Source organism: Peromyscus eremicus, chromosome 1, assembly GCF_949786415.1.
Source record: "Peromyscus eremicus chromosome 1, PerEre_H2_v1, whole genome shotgun sequence".
In the NCBI taxonomy this organism is placed as follows: Eukaryota; Metazoa; Chordata; class Mammalia; order Rodentia; family Cricetidae; genus Peromyscus; species Peromyscus eremicus.
Genome location: NC_081416.1, coordinates 182,020,200 through 182,038,092, shown reverse-complemented (window position 1 = coordinate 182,038,092; position 17,893 = coordinate 182,020,200). Strand labels below are relative to the sequence as shown.

At 39.2% G+C, this 17,893-nt stretch overlaps 1 protein-coding gene across 1 annotated transcript; it reads right to left on the bottom strand.

Moving 5' to 3' along the window:
• Positions 1 to 241: 241 nt before the first annotated feature.
• LOC131902947 (leukocyte immunoglobulin-like receptor subfamily A member 5) lies at positions 242 to 17,563 on the bottom strand. Its single transcript, XM_059253783.1, has 3 exons — positions 17,233 to 17,563; positions 16,826 to 17,128; positions 242 to 438 (listed from the first exon to the last, which is right to left on the bottom strand). The coding sequence occupies exons 1-3, from the start codon at positions 17,561 to 17,563 to the stop codon at positions 242 to 244; spliced, it is 831 nt and encodes a 276-aa protein (XP_059109766.1).
• Between the last annotated feature and the right edge of the window lie 330 nt (positions 17,564 to 17,893).

Below are 17,893 nucleotides of genomic sequence, written 5' to 3'. Positions count from 1 at the left end.
GGAAAAACAATAGGAAATGAGTACTTTAGGGAGGCAAAGGGGTGAGAAAAGAAGGGACCAGTCAGAGAAAATAACAGCATTTGTGGGAAAGTATCAGAGTTTAATGGAAGAATAATTCTCTTCAAAAATTACCCTGACATCTCCGTGCTTCCAAATCATGTCACTGCCCTCGAGATTCCAAACTCAGAGTTCACCCAGTCTGTGCCCAGATTTAACTCCAGAACCACATCAGTTGTAGAATTCAGTACGCACAGTCGTCGTTATCCCACCACTCAGCGATGGGTACTGCTGTCTCCGTTGTTCCCCTCCTGGCTGCATCTGGTGTCTTTCTCGGGCTGTGCTGAGCCTCAAATAGAAGAATTCCAAGAACCACCAGGACCAAGCCACCCAATGTGATCCTGGTAAGATTCTCCACTGTGTGATCTTGGAGATGTGAGCCTGGGTGATTTCAGACACAGAGGTCACACTGCAGTCCAGACTCCATGTTCCACACAGGGCACTTACCCCCACTAGACAAGGCTTGACTATCTGCATTAAGCTCTGCACTTGCTCTCCTTACTCACCTGTTTTGTGGTCTGACATGTTTGGTGATGAGCTGGTGGTCTCAACCATTCCTAAGAACCATAAAAGAGGAATAGAATAAATAAAGTGGCTAAGAGAATAGGTCATTGACTATTTCCTGGATTCCTTCTCTCTGTAAATGTATGTTATTCTGATCATGATGGTTTGGGATGAACTACGTAACTGTTGGCTAAGGGTTCTTTCCATAAACTTATCTTGCTTTCATATACAACACTAGGTTTATGCCACCCACTGTGGACTGAGCCATTCCGCATCAATCATTAATCAAGAAAGTGGCCTACAGACAAATTTGATGGTGACCTCTTTTCAAGCCATGTTCCCTCTCTCTAGATGACTCCAGCTTGTTTCAAATAGACAAAAAACTAATCACCACAGAATGGATTATAAATATATATAAATAAATTATACATATTATATAAAATAATATATTTCATATATTTTATATTTGTCATATATTTATCTTATATCTTACATAATATACATTTTATATATTTTATATTATATGAATGTAAATTTATATATTGTCAAAACTAAGATAAATTAATAAAAACACTTAACAAACTTTTTCTACATTTGAGGACAGAGAGATGGCTCACTGGATAAGAGCAGTCAGTGCTCTGGCAGAGGACCTGAGTTCAGTTCCAAGCACCCATGTTGGTGGTTCATAAGTGCCTGTAACTCTACATTCTGGAGAACTCAATGCCTCTGGCTTCTGTGGGCACATTAATCATAAGCACATACTCTCTCCACATATATACACACAATTAAAAGTACAACAATCTTAATTTTTTCTACATTTTAGAATCTATGTAGAAGGACACACAATAACAACCAACTGGACAATATTAAGCGAGTGAACAAAAACTAGAAAGCATGAATGTTTTCACATGTAAATATATGATGTTTATTATAGGTGAGCATGCAAGTGGCTTTATCATGGAAGATGTGCACATACGTATATATACGTAAGACAAGAATGTTTGGGTATAAATAAGAAGTTAAGAGGAAATTTTCCAACTTATTTTGGCTGATGCACATGTCCTCAGTAAATCACAAAAGACTGGAAAACCATAGTGTGTCAAGAGGGAGATTTCCTGGACAGTCCTGGAGGGAGGATTAGGTGAGGACTAAGAGGTTGTTTGTGCCAAACACTTGCCAGCAACCATTCTGCACAGCAGCTGCCCCCATTTCTCAAAGTGTCTATCTCCAGTTTAGTAGCACAGAACAAACAGAATTGGAAAGACCTCTTTGGTGTATGACAATCATTTACAACCCAATCACAAAGGACTTCCCACTAATGGGACAAATATTCATAAATCAGTCTGGAAAAAAGCTGCCCAGAGACATATACAGCACTGAAAAGCCAAGTCATGAAAGATTGTCCAAAGATGTGGCCATCATTTGAATCAGACAAGGGGAACAAAGCCCAGAGTTGTGAAGAGCATCTGTACACCAGTCTCTGAAAATCTATGCAGAGGTGTGACTGGCATCTGTGAGTCCTGGAAGGAATGTTTAGAAAAAACTAGCACCCAGGCAAGCTATCACATTTAGATTCCACATGCCTACCCAGATCTAGTTTATTCACATGAATTCAATAATTTGTTAATTTAATAAAACATGTTTTTGAGACAAAGTCTATGTAACTCTAGCTGAACTGAAAGTTATTATGTATACCAGGCTGGCCTAGAACTCACAGACATCTGTCTGCTTCTGCATCTCAAGTGTTAAGATTTAAGGTGTGTGGCACCATGGCTGCATTAATAAACACCAATTTAGAAGAGCAGCTTGTTCCTGCTTTACTCAATTTCTCTCTCTCTCTCTTGGCCTCGTATTTATTTTTGCATCATATGTTTTCTCTATATTGCTGTGGTAGTTTGAATGTAATTGGTCCCCATAGGCTCTAAGTAGTGGTACTATTAGGAAGTGTGGCTTTGCTGGAGTGGGTATGGCCTTGTTGGAGGAAATGTGTCACTGTGGTTTCCTACGCTCAGGGTACCACCCAGTGTCTCAGACCATTTCCTGGTGTCTTCTGATCAAAATGTACCCAGCACCATGTCTACCTGCATGCTGCCATGCTCCCTGTCATGATAATAATGGACTGAAATTCTGAACTGTAAGCCATCACTTCAATAAAATATTTTCCTTTATAAGAGTTGCCATGGTCATGGTGTCTCTTCACAGCAATAGAAACCCAGACTAAGAGAATTACCATTCCACAGTCTTTTAAAAAGATGTATATTTAACTGCATTTATTATAGTGTATATGTGGTAGTATGTGAGGGTGTGCACATGAACACCATGTCACCTGTGTGGAGTTAGGGAACAACCCCAGGTGTCTAGTAAGTCTCACTTCTGTGTCTGGCTTTATGTAGGTTCCAGGGGATCCAAATTGAGGTCCTTTCACTTTCAAATAAATGTTTGAACCACCGAGCCATCTCTCCAACCCACACTCCAAAGTCTTACTCTGATTTTCTTTTTCTGTTCCACTTATACCCTCAGCACTGGACACAGTACTTCAATGCTCTGTTACCTACTAAAGTGACTAGAGTTGAAGGGAGGTTTATTGTTTAAGTGAATGTTGTAGAAATACACAAGTACTAGTTTTTTAAAACAGACAAAGGCAACATGGTTTCCTCTGAAAATTAGTTTCCACATAATGGTTTCCAATGTGCATGATTAAGGCAAAATATTAAAGAATTCAAAAGAATGATTTTAAGCAATAATAATATAATTGAAGGGGACATGGACAAAAATTGTGAGGTAATTCAAAGAGTGAAACAAACAGCTGAATGAAATAGGGAAGCAAATATAGGATATGAAAGTGGAATTCACACAGACTGATAAATACAAAGAACTGTTGTGGAATATTATTTTTAGATGTGCTACATCTGTTTATGCTATAGAACATTTAATGATGCAAAGATGTGCTGCATTATTTTATGTTGCATTTGTTTAACTCTGTGAAGTTGTGTTACTTTGCCTGTGTAAAATACCTTATTGGTCTAATAAGGAGCTGAACAGAGAATAGAAAGACAGGAGAAAGGATAGGCAGGGCTGGCAGGTAGAGAGAATAAATAGGAGAAATCTGGGAAAAGGATTGAGGAGCAAGAAAAGAAGGAGAGGAGGATTCCAGGGGCCAGCCACCCAGCTACATAGCAAGGCACGGAATAAGAAGTAAAGAAAGGTATAAAGAATAGAGAAAGTTAAAAGCCCAGAGGCAAAAGGTAAATAGGATAATTTAAGTTTAAAAAAAAATCTGGCTAGGAACAAGCCAAGTTAAGGCTGGGCATTCATAAGAAAGAATAAGCCTCTATGTGTGTTTATTTAGAAGCTGAGTGGTGGGCCCCCAAAGAGCAAAGAGTAAAAAGAAAAAACTACAAAGGTCTAATTAAAATGAGGGGAAAGAAACTGTATAAAAGAAAAAGATAAAGAAGAATAATAAAAACAAAATTTTATAAGCAAAATAAGATGACCAGTGGGAAGCCTCACCAACAGGATAAATCAAGTACAGGACAGAAGAATATCAGGGCCTGAAGGCAGGTAGGTGAATTAGAACATCCTGAAAATGACTAAGAAAAATTAATGAGAAAGTACAAACAATTTATACAAAATGTCCTGTTGACAATGAAAAGACCAAATCAAAATGTCGTGACCATAAAGGTAAAGAATTTCATCGCAGTGATACAAAACAATTTGAATAAAATAAGAGCAGATATTTATTTGTGCTAATCTAGGGAAAGATGTATTTATCTAGGCAAAGACATTGCAACACCAAGCAGTCATACTACAGCCACAAACACTCCTACTTCAAACATTCATATTATAGTTAAAAAGCTAAATATAAGCCGGGCGGTGTTGGCGCACGCCTTTAATCCCAGCACTCGGGAGGCAGAGGCAGGTGGATCTCTGTGAGTTTGAGGCCAGCCTGGGCTACCAAGTGAGTTCCAGGACAGGCACAAAGCTACACAGAGAAACCCTGTCCCGAAAAAACAAAAAACAAAACAAAACAAAAAAAACAAAAAACAAAACAAAACAAAAAGCTAAATATACAGAGGAAAAAAAGCATAATGAAAGATGTGAGAAACACATAAAGGACAGAGCAATGGCGAAGGCATGGACCATTATATTTAAGGTTATGGAAGGCAATAACTGCCAAAACTGGTAGAGTAATATCCTGGAAATAAATACAGTAAAATCCAAGAAAGCTGTCATAATGGAAAAATAAAGGAAAATATTTCCATAATGAAAACAAGCTGAAGTCATCCATGAATTCAGCTCTACAAAAAAATGCTTGAAGAGTCCTTGGGTGTAGTGATGCATCCTTTAATTCCAGCACTAGGGGGGCAGAGGTAAGAGGATCTCTGCACTGAAGCCCAGCCTAGTCTACAAGGTGAGTTCCAGGGCAGCTAGGACCTCAAAAAGAAACAATGACTCAGCTCCCAATACCTAGAAACACATTTTACCTAGAACCCCCAGTGACCATACCTGGCAGGATGACAGAAGAATTTCCTGTCAGGCAAAACACAGCCACCACACCTCCTAAGAAAGAAAGAGAATGACAGAAACCAAGAAACAAATACACACGCAATAAAGGCAAGACCTGATATCGTCACATATCATCATCATCAATTATAATCATTCCAAACCCAGATGCTTAGACATCAACGTAAAAACACAATTAATAACAGCCAGGAAAATATGTCTCCGCCAGAATCCAGCAACATTAATGTAGCAGACTTGAGCTTACAGCATAGCTAAAGCACAAGGCATCAACCATAAAACAGGCTTTATGAATATTGGTCTTTAAAGAGATTGGCTAAATCCCTTAAAGAATTTAAGAAAGCACAAACAAACTGAGTAAGGAAGTGAACAAAACTGTTCAAGACCTAAAGTGGAAAGAGAATCAATAAAGAAAACCCAAACTGAGGAAATTCTAGAAGTGAAAAATTTAGGAGCTCAAACAGAAACATCAGAGGCAAGCCTCAGCAACAGAGTACAAGAGATGGAAGAGAAAATACAAGGCGTTCAAGACACAATAGAAGAAATGTATACATTGGCCAAAGAAAATGTTAAATCAAAAATGTTCCTGGCACAAAACATCTAGAAAATGTGGGGCACTTTGAAAAGACAAACTCTAAGAATAATACTAGAGGAAGGATAAGAAAATAGGTCAAAGGCACAGAAAGTATTTTAAACAAAATGATAGAAGAGAAATTTCCTAACATAAAGAAAGAGATGCCTGTAAAGGTTCAAGAAGCATATAGAATACCGAATAACCTGAGTCAGAAAAGAAAGTGCCCTCAGCATATAATAATCAAAACACTAAACAAAGAGAAAAAAGAAAGAATATTAAAATCTTCAAGCGATAAGGATCAAATAACATATAATACAAACCTATTAGAATAACACCTGACTTCTTCTTCCTTTTTTTTTTTTTTTTTTGGTTTTTCAAGACAGGGTTTCTCTGTGTAGCTTTGCGTCTTTCCTGGAACTCACTCTGTAGCCCAGGCTGGCCTCAAACTCACACAGATCCGCCTGCCTCTGCCTCCCGAGTACTGGGATTAAAGGCGTGCGCCACCACCGCCCGGCTCAACACCTGACTTCTTAATGGAGATTATTAAATGCCAGAAGTGTCCAGATAGATGTTCCACAGACTCCCAGAGACCACAGATGACAGCCTAGAATAAGTTGCAATCACAATAGATGGAGAAAATAAAACATTCCATGATAAAACCAAATATAAGCAATATTATTCTACAAATCTAGCCCTACAGAAGGCGCTAGAAGGAAAACTCCAACCTGAAGAGGTTAACTACATCCAAGAAAACACAAGGAATAAATAATCCATGACCAGCAAATTAAAAGAGAGAGAGAAAACTCTCTCTCTGTCTCTGTCTCTGTCTCTCTCTGTCACACGCGCGCACGCACACACACACACACACACACACACACACACACTCCCTCTTTCTCTCTCTCACACACACAACCATAACCAGAAGCAACAGCAAGAAGAACAAAATAACAGGAATCAACAATCATTGGTCATTGAAATCTCTCAACATCAATGGCCTCAATTTACCAATAAAAAGACACATTAACAGAATGGATGTGAACACATGATATATCATTCTGCTACACCCAAGGAACACAACTTAACATCTAAAATAAACATCTCTTCGGTAAAAAGATGGAAAGAGATGATCCAAGCAAACAGACCTAAGAAGCAAGCTGATGTAGCTATTTTAACATCAGACAAAAAAAAAAAAGACTTTCAACCAAAACAAATCAGAAGAGATAGTAAAGGACAATAAATAGTCACCAAATGAAAAATCCCTCCAAAAGAGCATTGCAATTCTAAACATCTATACACCAAACAAAAAGGCACCCAAGTGTGTAAAAGAAACACTACTATAGCTTAAATAGATATTAGCCCTCACATACTGATAGTGGGAAATTTCAACATACCATTCCCACAAATAGACAGGTCATCCAGACAAAAGCTAAACAAAAAAAATTCTGGAGCTAACTGATGTTATAAATCAAATGGACCTAACACATTACAGAGCATTTTACTCAAACGCAACAGAATAACAGAATATACTTTCTTCTCTGCACTTTATGGAACTTTCTCCAAACCTGACCACATATTCAGATGCAAAACAAATTAACAGTTATAAAAAAATGAAATAACACCCTGTACCTTATCATAACATCATGGATTAAAGCAAGATATCAACAATAACAGAAACAACAGAAAGTTTACAAACTCATGGAAACGAAACAACTCACTACTGAATGAAAAATGGGTCAAGAAAAAAGTCAAAGAATTTCTAGAATTGAATAAAAAAGAATATATAACATACTCAAACTTACAGGACACAATGAAGCTAATTCTATGAGGCAAATTCATAGCACTAAGTGCCTACATTAAAAATTGGAGTGCTCTCATAAGAGCGCCCCTGAAAGGTCTAGAACAAAAAAGAAACAAGCACACTCAAGAGGGGTAGATGGCAAGAAACTCAGGGCTAAAATCAACAAAACAGAACAAATATAAAGATACAAATAATCAATGAAACAAAGAGTTGGTTCTTTGAGAAAATCAGTAAGACTGACAACCTCTTACCCAGATTAACCAAAAGGCAGATAGATAATCCAAATTAACAAAATTAAACATGAAAAGGGGGACATAACAACAGACAGAAAGGAAATCTTGAAAATCGTAAAAATCGTTTTAAAAACCTCTACTCTACCATGTAGGAAAATCTAAAAGAAATGGATGATTTTCTCCATATATACCACCTACCAAGGTTAAATCAAGATCAGATAATCAATGTAAACAGACCTTTAATCCCTAGTTAAAATAGAAGCATTAGCCGGGCGGTGGTGGTGCACGCCTTTAATCCCAGCACTCGGGAGGCAGAGCCAGGTGGATCTCTGTGAGTTCAAGGCCAGCCTGGTCTCCCAAGCGAGTTCCAGGAAAGGCGCAAAGCTACACAGAGAAACCCTGTCTCGAAAAACCAAAAAAAAAAAAAAAAAAATAGAAGCATTAATTAAAGCCTACCAACAAAAACAAAAAGAAAAAGCCCAGGGTCCGATGGTTTTAGTACAGAATTCTACCGTACTTTCAAAGAAGAGTCAATGCAAATACTTCTGAAATTATTGCAACAAACAGAAACAGAAGAAACATTGCCCAATTCATTTTACAACTCCACAATTACCCTGATGCCCAAACCACATAAAGATCGAACAAAGAAAGAGAATTACAGACCAATTTTTCTTTATGAACATAAACGCAAACATTCTCAATAAAATACCTGAAAACTGAATCCAAGAACACATCAAAAGATCATCCCTGAGGATCAAGTAGGCTTCATCACTGAGATTCAGGGATGGTTCAACATATGTAATCAATAAATATAATAGACCTTACAAACAAACAAAGCCAAATGATCATTTCATTGGATTCAGTATGCCTTTAACAAAATTCAAAACCCTTTTTGTTTTCATTTTTTATTGAAAATAGGTTCTTTTCTCATACAATATATCTTAATTACTGTTTCCCATCTCTTTACTCCTCCCAATTCCTTCCCATCTCCCCTCCAATCCCAATACACTCCCTTTCTGTCCTTCATTAGAAAAAAAACAAAACAAAACAGCCTTCTAAGAGACAACAAAACATGACAAAATAAAGTCTTATATGATAAAGCAAAAACTATCACATAAAGGCTGGACCAGGTCACACAACAGAAGGAAAAGAGCCCCAAGAGAAGTCACGAGAATCGGAGACTCTCTCCTTCGAACACTTAGGAGTCCCATAAAAATAATCATCTGAATGCTAAAATATGTATACAGAGGTCCTGGTTCAGTTGAATCAGAAGGCTTTGTATTCTTGGTGTCCTCTGTGCCCTGTGGCTCTTACAATCTTTCCACCCCCTCTTCTGCAGGGTTTCCTGGGCTCTGAGGGGAGGGATTTGAAGGAGATATCCCATTTAGAGCTGTGTCAACACTCTTTCTTGATAAAAGTCCTGGAGAGGTTAGGGATACAAAGGACATACCTCAGCATAATGAAGGCAGTTTATACCAAGCCCATAGCCAACATCAACTTAAATAGAGAGAAACTAAAATTAATTCCACTATAATGAAGAACAAGACAAAGATGCCCATTCTCTCCATAAATATTCAATATAGTACTTAAAGTCTTAGCTACAGTAATAAGACAAAAAAGAACATTAAGAAAGAGGATTTTCTTAATATATCAGAAATAATATCAGAAAAGAAGTCAAAATAACTTTATTTGCAGATGTTATATTAGTGTATATAAGCGACCCTAAAAATTCCACTGTGAAACTCCTATAGCTGGGAACACTTTGAGCAAAGTAGCTATATGCAAAATTAACTCACAAAAATCAGTAGCCCTCCTATGTACAAATGATAAATGGACTGAAAAAGAAACCAGTGAAACAGCATCTTTCACAGCAGCCTCAGATAATACAAAATATTTTACTATGACAACTCTAGCCAAAAAAGTGAAAGGTTTTTATGATTAAAAAAAAACACTTAAGATGTTGAAGAAAGAAACTGAGGAAGATATCAGAAGACAGAATGATTTCCCATGCTCACAGAGCAGTAGAACTAATATTGTGAAAATGGACATCCTACCAAAAGCAATCTCCAGATTCAATATAAGCTCCATCAAAATTCCAACACAATTCTTCTCAGACTTTGACAAGACAATTCTCAACGTCACATGGAAACACCAAATAAACAAGATACTTATAATGTTCCTGAACAACAAAGAAAAAGAATTACAGGAGGCATCACCATCTCTGATCCCAAATTGTACCACAGAGCTGTAGCAATAAAAGCAGCATGGTATTGGCACAATACAAAATGGATGTGTTGATCAATGGAATCTAGTTGAAGATCCACATACCCATGGACACCTGATTTTTTTTTTAAAGGCAGAAATACATGCTGGAAAAAGATACCTTCAACAAATTGTTCTGGATGTACACATGTAGAAGAATGCAAAGAGATCCCTACCTATCTATCACCTTGCATAAGTCCAAGTGGATCAAAGACCTCAGCATAAAACCAGATACACTGAACCTGATAGAAAAGAAACTGGGAAATAGTCTTGAACACATTGGCACAGGAAAAAAACTTTCTGAACAGAATATAGCACTAAGATCAACAACTAACAAATGGAACCCTGTGAAACTGAAAAGCTTCTGCATGGCAAGGGATGTTACCATTTGGACAAATGATCATCAGCCTACAAAAAGAGAAAAGGATTTTTACCAACTGCACCTCTTATAAAGGGCTAATATTCAAAATATGTAAAGAACTCAAAGAAAACTAGATATCAAGAAAGTAACTCAATTAAAAATGGGGTACAGATCTAAACAGAATTCTCAGGAGAGGAAACTCAAATTATTGAGAACACTTAAAGAAATGTTCGCCGGGCGGTGGTGGTGCACGCCTTTAATCCCAGCACTTGGGAGGCAGAGGCAGGCGGATCTCTGTGAGTTCGAGGCCAGCCTGGGCTACCAAGTGAGTTCCAGGAAAGGCGCAAAGCTACACAGAGAAACCCTGTCTCGAAAAAAAAACAAAAAAAAAACAAAAACAAAAAATAAAAGAAATGTTCAACATCCTTAGTCATCAGGGAAGTGCAAATCAAATCTACATTGATATTTCATCTTACTCCCATAAGAATGGCTTAGATCAATAAAACAAGTGGCAGCTCATGACGCTGAAGATGTGGAGTAACTGGAACACTTCTTCATTGCTGGCAGGATTGTAGTTTTATACAGGCACTAAGAAAATCATTGTTGAGGTTCCTCAGGAAGATGAGAATTGATCTACTTCAAGATTGATCTATACCACTCTTGGGCATGTATCCAAAGGATATTTCATCCATCACTATATGCCACAAGCCACAAGAATAGGAAGTAGGTTTTCAGCTGATTATGACAAGCTAATACCTGGAAGAAGCCAAGGGTCTTCCAGAGGTCAAGTTGAGACTTAAGGAGTCTCAGTGATATTAGCTCTTGAGCATTAGCCGTTTCCTACAATGACATTTCTTCCGTGCTATTGTAGCTTTTTCATTCAACTCCTCTTCTAAGAACAGTGTGTTGATCATTTTTTGGGCACTATTTCCCCTCTACAATGGAATATTTAGATAACCTTCTGGGCTGACAGCTATACACAGCCAGAACCCCAGTTCAAGCCTCCCTGTAATTATCGTCATTAGCAGCATCCAGCTAGGACCATCCCCAGACCGACAAAAATATCTTATTAGAGATACCTCTATACTCTCTACGAACAAACTTAAACCCCAAGCTATCTGTTTGAGAAGGCCTGGCAGATGTGCAATTAAGCTTAACTTTCTCCCTTTCCAAAGCCTTATCTCTAGTTTTAGATCTACCTTTAACTATTAACGCAGAACTAAAGGGTTTCTACTTACAGGTACATCAAACTGATTCAGACTGCCCACCCACTGAGTACACTCCCCCGCCCTGCCAGAAAACCACAGTAGCCAAGATAGCTTGGACAGATAAGGGGCCAAAGGAAAATAAGGCAGTTTTGTTTTCACTCATCACTGATAGACTCCTAATACTTTAACTAACCATTTCTAAGAATATAGTTGAGCACATAAAATCCCCCTTGCTCAGATATTAACCGAATTTAGCCCTCAGTTGATTCTATTCCCCATTAGTCACTTCCCTTTTTGGGTTGCAGATGATGGCTGGCAGTTATTGCTCTTCCGTGTGGATCCTGTTGCCCTTCCTTTTGACCCTGAGGGAATTCAAGTCTGATGATCTTGCCTTAGCCAGAGCATTGCTATAGCATGGGTATATAACTGTAAACCTCAGAGACTCGAGGGAATGGATTGGATGAGAACTAGATTGGGGGAGAACAAGATTGGAGGACTAGAAGAGAGAACTAGAAGAATGAGATGGAAGATGAGGAAGAGCCAGATGGGAAAGAACTAGGTGGGTAAGAATAAGATGGGAAGAACTAAAGAGATGGGGAAGAACTGGATGAGAAAAAATGAGAGAGAGAATTAGAAGATTATAGAGAGGAACTAAGGATGAAGAGGAGCTAAGAAGGGTAAGAACAAGATGAGAAAGACCAACATGGGGCAGAACTAAGATGAAAAATTTAAGAAAGCACATACAGGGAAAGAAGCTAAATAAGAGTCCAGAATAGAAGCAGTGTAGAAAGAACTAACTCAGAAAAATAAAGTGAATGTATGAAAGAGTTTCGTGTACATAGATTTATTAGAGAATCCCTCAGATTAATCCACCGCCAGTAACATCTCTTCTGGGACTCTGGGAGAAGGCTACCAAGGGACTGGACCCCAAAAGCCTTTGGTAACTCTATGTTCTATTTCACTTCCTGGGAAGCTCTATTTGTTCTCCCTAGTCACTTACTCTGTGCCTACCTCTGTGGTTCTATGGATTATAGTTTGGTTATCACTGACTTAGCAGCTAATATCTACATATAAGTGAATATATACCAGATTTGTGTTTGTGGGTCTGGGTTGCTTTGCTCAGAATATTTTTTTCTGGTTCCAATCATGTAAATTTCATGATTTAATCCTTTTAATTGGTGAATACTAGTCCAGTGTGCAAGCTTGCCACATTTTCTTTATCCAATTATCTCTTGAGAGATATCTAGGTTGTTTCCAATTTTTAGGTATTGTGACTAGAGCAGCAATGAACATGGTTGAGGAAGCGCATCAGTGGTAGAATGAAGCAACCTTTAAGTATATGACTTAAGAGAGGTGCAGCTGGGTCTTGAGGTAGGTTGATTCCCATCTTCCTGAGGAACCATGCTCATTTTATGTATTTTATTTTATTGGTATCCTTTAGAAGCCTGTTTGATTTCTAATGAGAGACATAAATGTGATGGATCCAGATGGGAGGAGATTTGAGGAGGAACTTGGAGGAGTAGACGGAGGGGAATCCAGAGTCAGGATATATTATGTGAGGAAAAAGAATCTGTTTTCAATAAAAGGGAAAAAAGAAATAACTTCAAACTGAAGAGAAACATAAGCATATTCATGAGACAACAGGAAAGCATAAACAATGTTGGACTAAATGAAGAGAAGGAACCGGACAAGTACAACCAAACAAATCAGAATCAACCACACAAAATGAATTAATGCACATCCTCCAATAACAAGTAAACATTAATGATCCTAACTTCCAAGTCAAGCACACAGACTGGCAGATAGGATTACAAAATAAGACTTATCTGCTTCTTGTCTCCATAGAAACCCACCTTATCATCAAAGACAAATGCAACCTCAGGGTGAAGGATGGGCAGACACATTTAAAATACAAAGAACTATAAAGCAGGTATGTGTTGCTATTCTAACATCTGACGAAGTAGATTTCAAGCCAAAACTAATCAGAAGAGATAAAGAAAGCCACTTCATACTGGTTAAAGGAATTGTCAGTTAAGAGGATAATACTATTCCAAACATTTATGCATCACATACATGATTTCAGGATCTTAAAATAGATGCTACTGTATGTAAAAACACAGATTAATCTCAACACAATAATAGTAGGTGACTTGAATACTTCACTTTCACCAATAGACAGGTCATGCCAATAAAACACAAAGAGAGAAACACCTGAGTTAAATGATACTGTAAATCAAATAGAGCTACCAGGCATACGCAGACAGTCCCATTCAAACACTGCAAAATACTCATTATGCTCAGCAACCCATGAGACATTCTCTAGGACTGGCCATATGACACACAAAAAAAATCACTCACTCATAGCAGGATACTAGATGTGGAACAAGGATGACTGGACTGCTACTCACATCACCAGGGAGGCTACCTGGAAAACAGGACCCCAAGAAAGACACAGGGATCGCCCAATGACAGGGAAATGGAATGAGATCTACATGAACAGCCTGGACATGAGTGGGGGTAGTGAAGGGCGAGGGTCGAGGGAAAGAGAGCTTGGGTGAGCGGGAGATCCCAGCTGGATCAACAACAGAGAGGGAGAACAAGGAATAGGAGACCATGGTAAATGAAAACCACATGAGAATAGGAAGAAACAAAGTGCTAGAGAGGCCCACAGAAATCCACAAAGATACCCCCACAACAGACTGCTGGCAATGGTCGAGAGACAGCCCGAACTGACCTACTCTGGTGATGGGATGGCCAAATACCCTAATTGTCGTGCTAGAAACCTCATCCAACTACTGAGGGATCTGGATGCAGAGATCCATGACTAGACCCCGGGTGGATCTCTGGGAGTCCAATTAGTGAGAATGAGGAGGGTTTATATGAGCGAGAATTGTTGAGAACAAGGTTGGATAAAGCACAGAGACAAATAGCCAAACGAACGGAAACACATGAAATATGAACCAATGGCTGAGGGGTCACCAACTGGATCAGGCCCTCTGAGTGGGTGAGACAGTTGATTGGCCTGATCTGTTTGGGAGGCATCCAGGCAGTGGCACCGGGTCCTGTGCTCATTGCGTGAGTCGGCTGTTTGAAACCTGGGGCCTATGCAGGGTCCCTTGGCTCGGCCTGGGAGGAGGGGACTGGACCTACCTGGACTGAGTCCACCAGGTTGATTTCAGTCTGTGGGGAAGGCTTTGCCCTGGAGGAGATTGGAATGGGGGGCGGGCTGGGGAGAAGGTGAGGGGGGTGGGAGGGGGGAGAACAAGGGAATCTGTGGCTGATATGTAGAACTGAATTGTATTGCAAAATAAAAATTAAAAAAAATCTCAACAAACATGGAATAGTAATGTCAGGAGCTATGTGATGGGACAAACAGGCAGCGTTAGAACTCATGGAACATGAAAGGTCAGTTGACAAAGCCAAACTTGAGTAAGTCTTGGAGAGGCAAAGTCCAGAGGACTATGTGTCCTGAGGACCTAATGCTGTTATTGAGCATAGCACTGATAATTGCTCTCATGGTCACCACATCCCTCATAATCTATGGGTTGTATGTTTGAAAACTCTCAGGGAGTTTCTAGTCCCTCACTGGGCAGTATTACTGGTACTACAATAATAGTGATTGACTTTTTCCAAGCGTTGCTGCTTGAGCAGATTAATGATTCAATCACCACCCTTAGAAAGAATTTAGACTTGTAGAACTGTTAGAAAGGTTAGGTTAAGGTTTTGTTAATAACTTTGAGGTAGAAAATCTTGGGGAACAATTTAAAGTTTAGAAAGACACACTTTTAAAAGTTGAACAAGGGACTCATTGAGGTCAAGAAACAAGGACAAAGATAGCCCAGTTAATATTAGCTGACATATCTTTCTTGCTAGGATGGGTTGGTGATCAAGAGTGATAGTCAATTCCTTGTGCCATTTTCTGCCCTCAGCTTCCTATTATAAAATACTATTAATAAATGGATATGCACCCCAAGGATTTAAAGTAAAGCTGACTGGTGTGTTTCATATATAAAAGTTTAGATTTGTGATTCTTTTAAGATTTTTTATAAGATTACCTTTTGAGGTAAATAATAAAGTGATTTATCCTTTCTTTGTAACAGCAAAATGCAGCCTGTCAGTAAAAGAACTGGCTGAGAAAAATACTTTGCTTGCTTATGCTCTGTTAATCTATAACAAGTTGCTTGGACACGAATGTATGTAGATTCTTGGAGGTAATTTGTTTTTCACCTGTAATTCCTAAAATGTTTAATCATAAAAGAGATTGGAAAGAGATATGGAAAACATTACGTTTTTTTTTACCTGTCTGCATTGTGATCATTCACTTAAGAGATAGAATATATCCACATTGTAATTTTTATATTGCTTGAAAGATTTTGCTCTGGTATATAAGCTGTAAGGAAAAAATTAAGTATATATAGAAGTGATACATCTGGATAGAAATAAGAAAAAATAAAGAGATTAGAAAGAGATGATAAAAAAGACCATAAAGGTGTGTGTGTGTGTGTGTGTGTGTGTGTGTGTTTCCCTTTTTTCCACTAGCCACAGTTAAGTTTTGCCCCACTTGCCAGTCCCAGAGAAATAAGTTTTACTCCCTCAGATAGAAAAGTCCAACTGAATGATTACTTCGCCAACTCTGTGGCTCTCCCTCAGTTCCTGAGCTGCTGAAGATTGGCTCTTACAGCAGCAGAGTAGAAATGATTTCTTGTGTTCTATCTGACCCTTATTGGGCAAAAGAGCTAGACACCTACAGCAAGAGAAACTACAGACACATGTAAATTCTAAGTTCATGGCGGCTGAGCAGCACTTTATCAAAAGAGGAATGGTTCTCAAGGAAATCAAATGCTGACCGGGTGGCACAGTGGGTAAAAACCAGAAAGGCAAGAGTCCACTCTCTCTATTCTGATTCAGTTCAGTGCTTGATGTCTTCCCCAGAACAATATGTCAGCACAAAGGAATAAAGGAAATTCAGGTCTTTCAGATGGTATGAAACATGTTTGCTTTCCTAATAAATCTTGCATTTATATACAGATACACAAAACCATGTATGTATGCATGGTACGAAAGGAGAAATGAAAGTTTCCAGGGCAGGGAGTAGATTAAGAGGAAGGAGAAAGTAAGAAAATAGCAGACAGCGAGGTGCGGTATGAGTATACCCAAAGTACTTAATGAATGTGTATGAAGAGATATCTTTATGAACCACAATACCATGCACAATGGTTTTATGCCAGTTAAAATTACATTATTTGAATGAACAAAACGAAGTAAAAACTATTTTTGAAATGGCTGTGTCAAGGAAGAGATTCTCACCTGAGATTATGAGCTCCAGGGGTTCACTAGGTGCTGACCATACTTGGGCATTGCTGTTGTCATACCCGTAACACCTGAACTTCCGCCTGTGGCCGGGGCTTACGGGACCCATGGGAAAAAGCGCCTGCATGTGCCCATTTGGATGTCTCTGTGAGTCACCAGCCCAGGAGAGCTTGTTTTCTCCCTCCTCAGTCAGAATGAAGGTTTCAAATCCCAACCATGAGACGCACTGAAAAGTTACGTTCTCTCCTGGGGTCACCACAGAACTGGGCAGGGCTGACAGGCTAGGTTTACTATAGACACCTAGAGAGAAGGAGGCAGGATGTTAAAGGGTTCACATAGCCCACAACGTCCTTTCCCTGTATCTATACTGTGGCAGGGACCTGGACCCGTAAGTGTCCTCTCACCTGTCACCACCAGCTCCAGCATGTCACTGTGCTCTGAAGAACCAGCAGGGCTCTCATAGTAACAGCGATATCGTCCTGCATAGAGCTCTGTAATGAATGGGATGGGGAACATAGCCTTGCTCCCAGGCTCCATTACGGTCTGTCTGTACAAGCGTGATGTTCTCCCTTCTTTATTCAAGTAGTACTCCTGTGCTTGGATATTTCCTTGACACAAGATGGTCACCGACTTCCCCCAAGAGATGATAGAACCTGGCTCAGCCCAAAGGATGGGTGAGGGGAGTGTTTCTGAAAAATATTCAAAAGTTGGGTCCCAGGCTATCACCTCTCTCATTCTTGCACTAAGTTCTAGGACCTTCCAGATTGCAACAGAATCACCTCTCACTCACTGTTCTCCATCCTCACAGCACAGGACAGTATTTGTTGTCTCAAATGAGGATGAAGGAGTTGGGACAGCTGTGAAGCTACTCACCTTTCTGCACTACGGTAGTACTGGGACTCAGACTCAGGCCTGGAAGAGTATTTCCTGGAAGATATTTGTCCCCCAAATGCTCAGCAAATTGCATTCTCCCAAGAGCCCCCCGAGTCCCTGCATTTTCCTTAGAAATCTGGATCTTACTCTCAAACAGATCACAATGTCCCTTCCACCTCTGCGAATCTCACC

Bases quoted from the DNA above. Each gene is read 5' to 3' on its own strand.
- LOC131902947 (XM_059253783.1), bottom strand. From the start codon at position 17,563: ATGAGAGAGGTGATAGCCTGGGACCCAACTTTTGAATATTTTTCAGAA. The intron at 17,129-17,232 runs GTGAGAGGACAC...CCTTCTCTCTAG, and splicing joins GCTGGAGCTGGTGGTGACAG to GTGTCTATAGTAAACCTAGC. The intron at 439-16,825 runs GTGAGAATCTCT...GAAATCACCCAG, and splicing joins CCTGGAGCTCATAATCTCAG to GCTCACATCTCCAAGATCAC.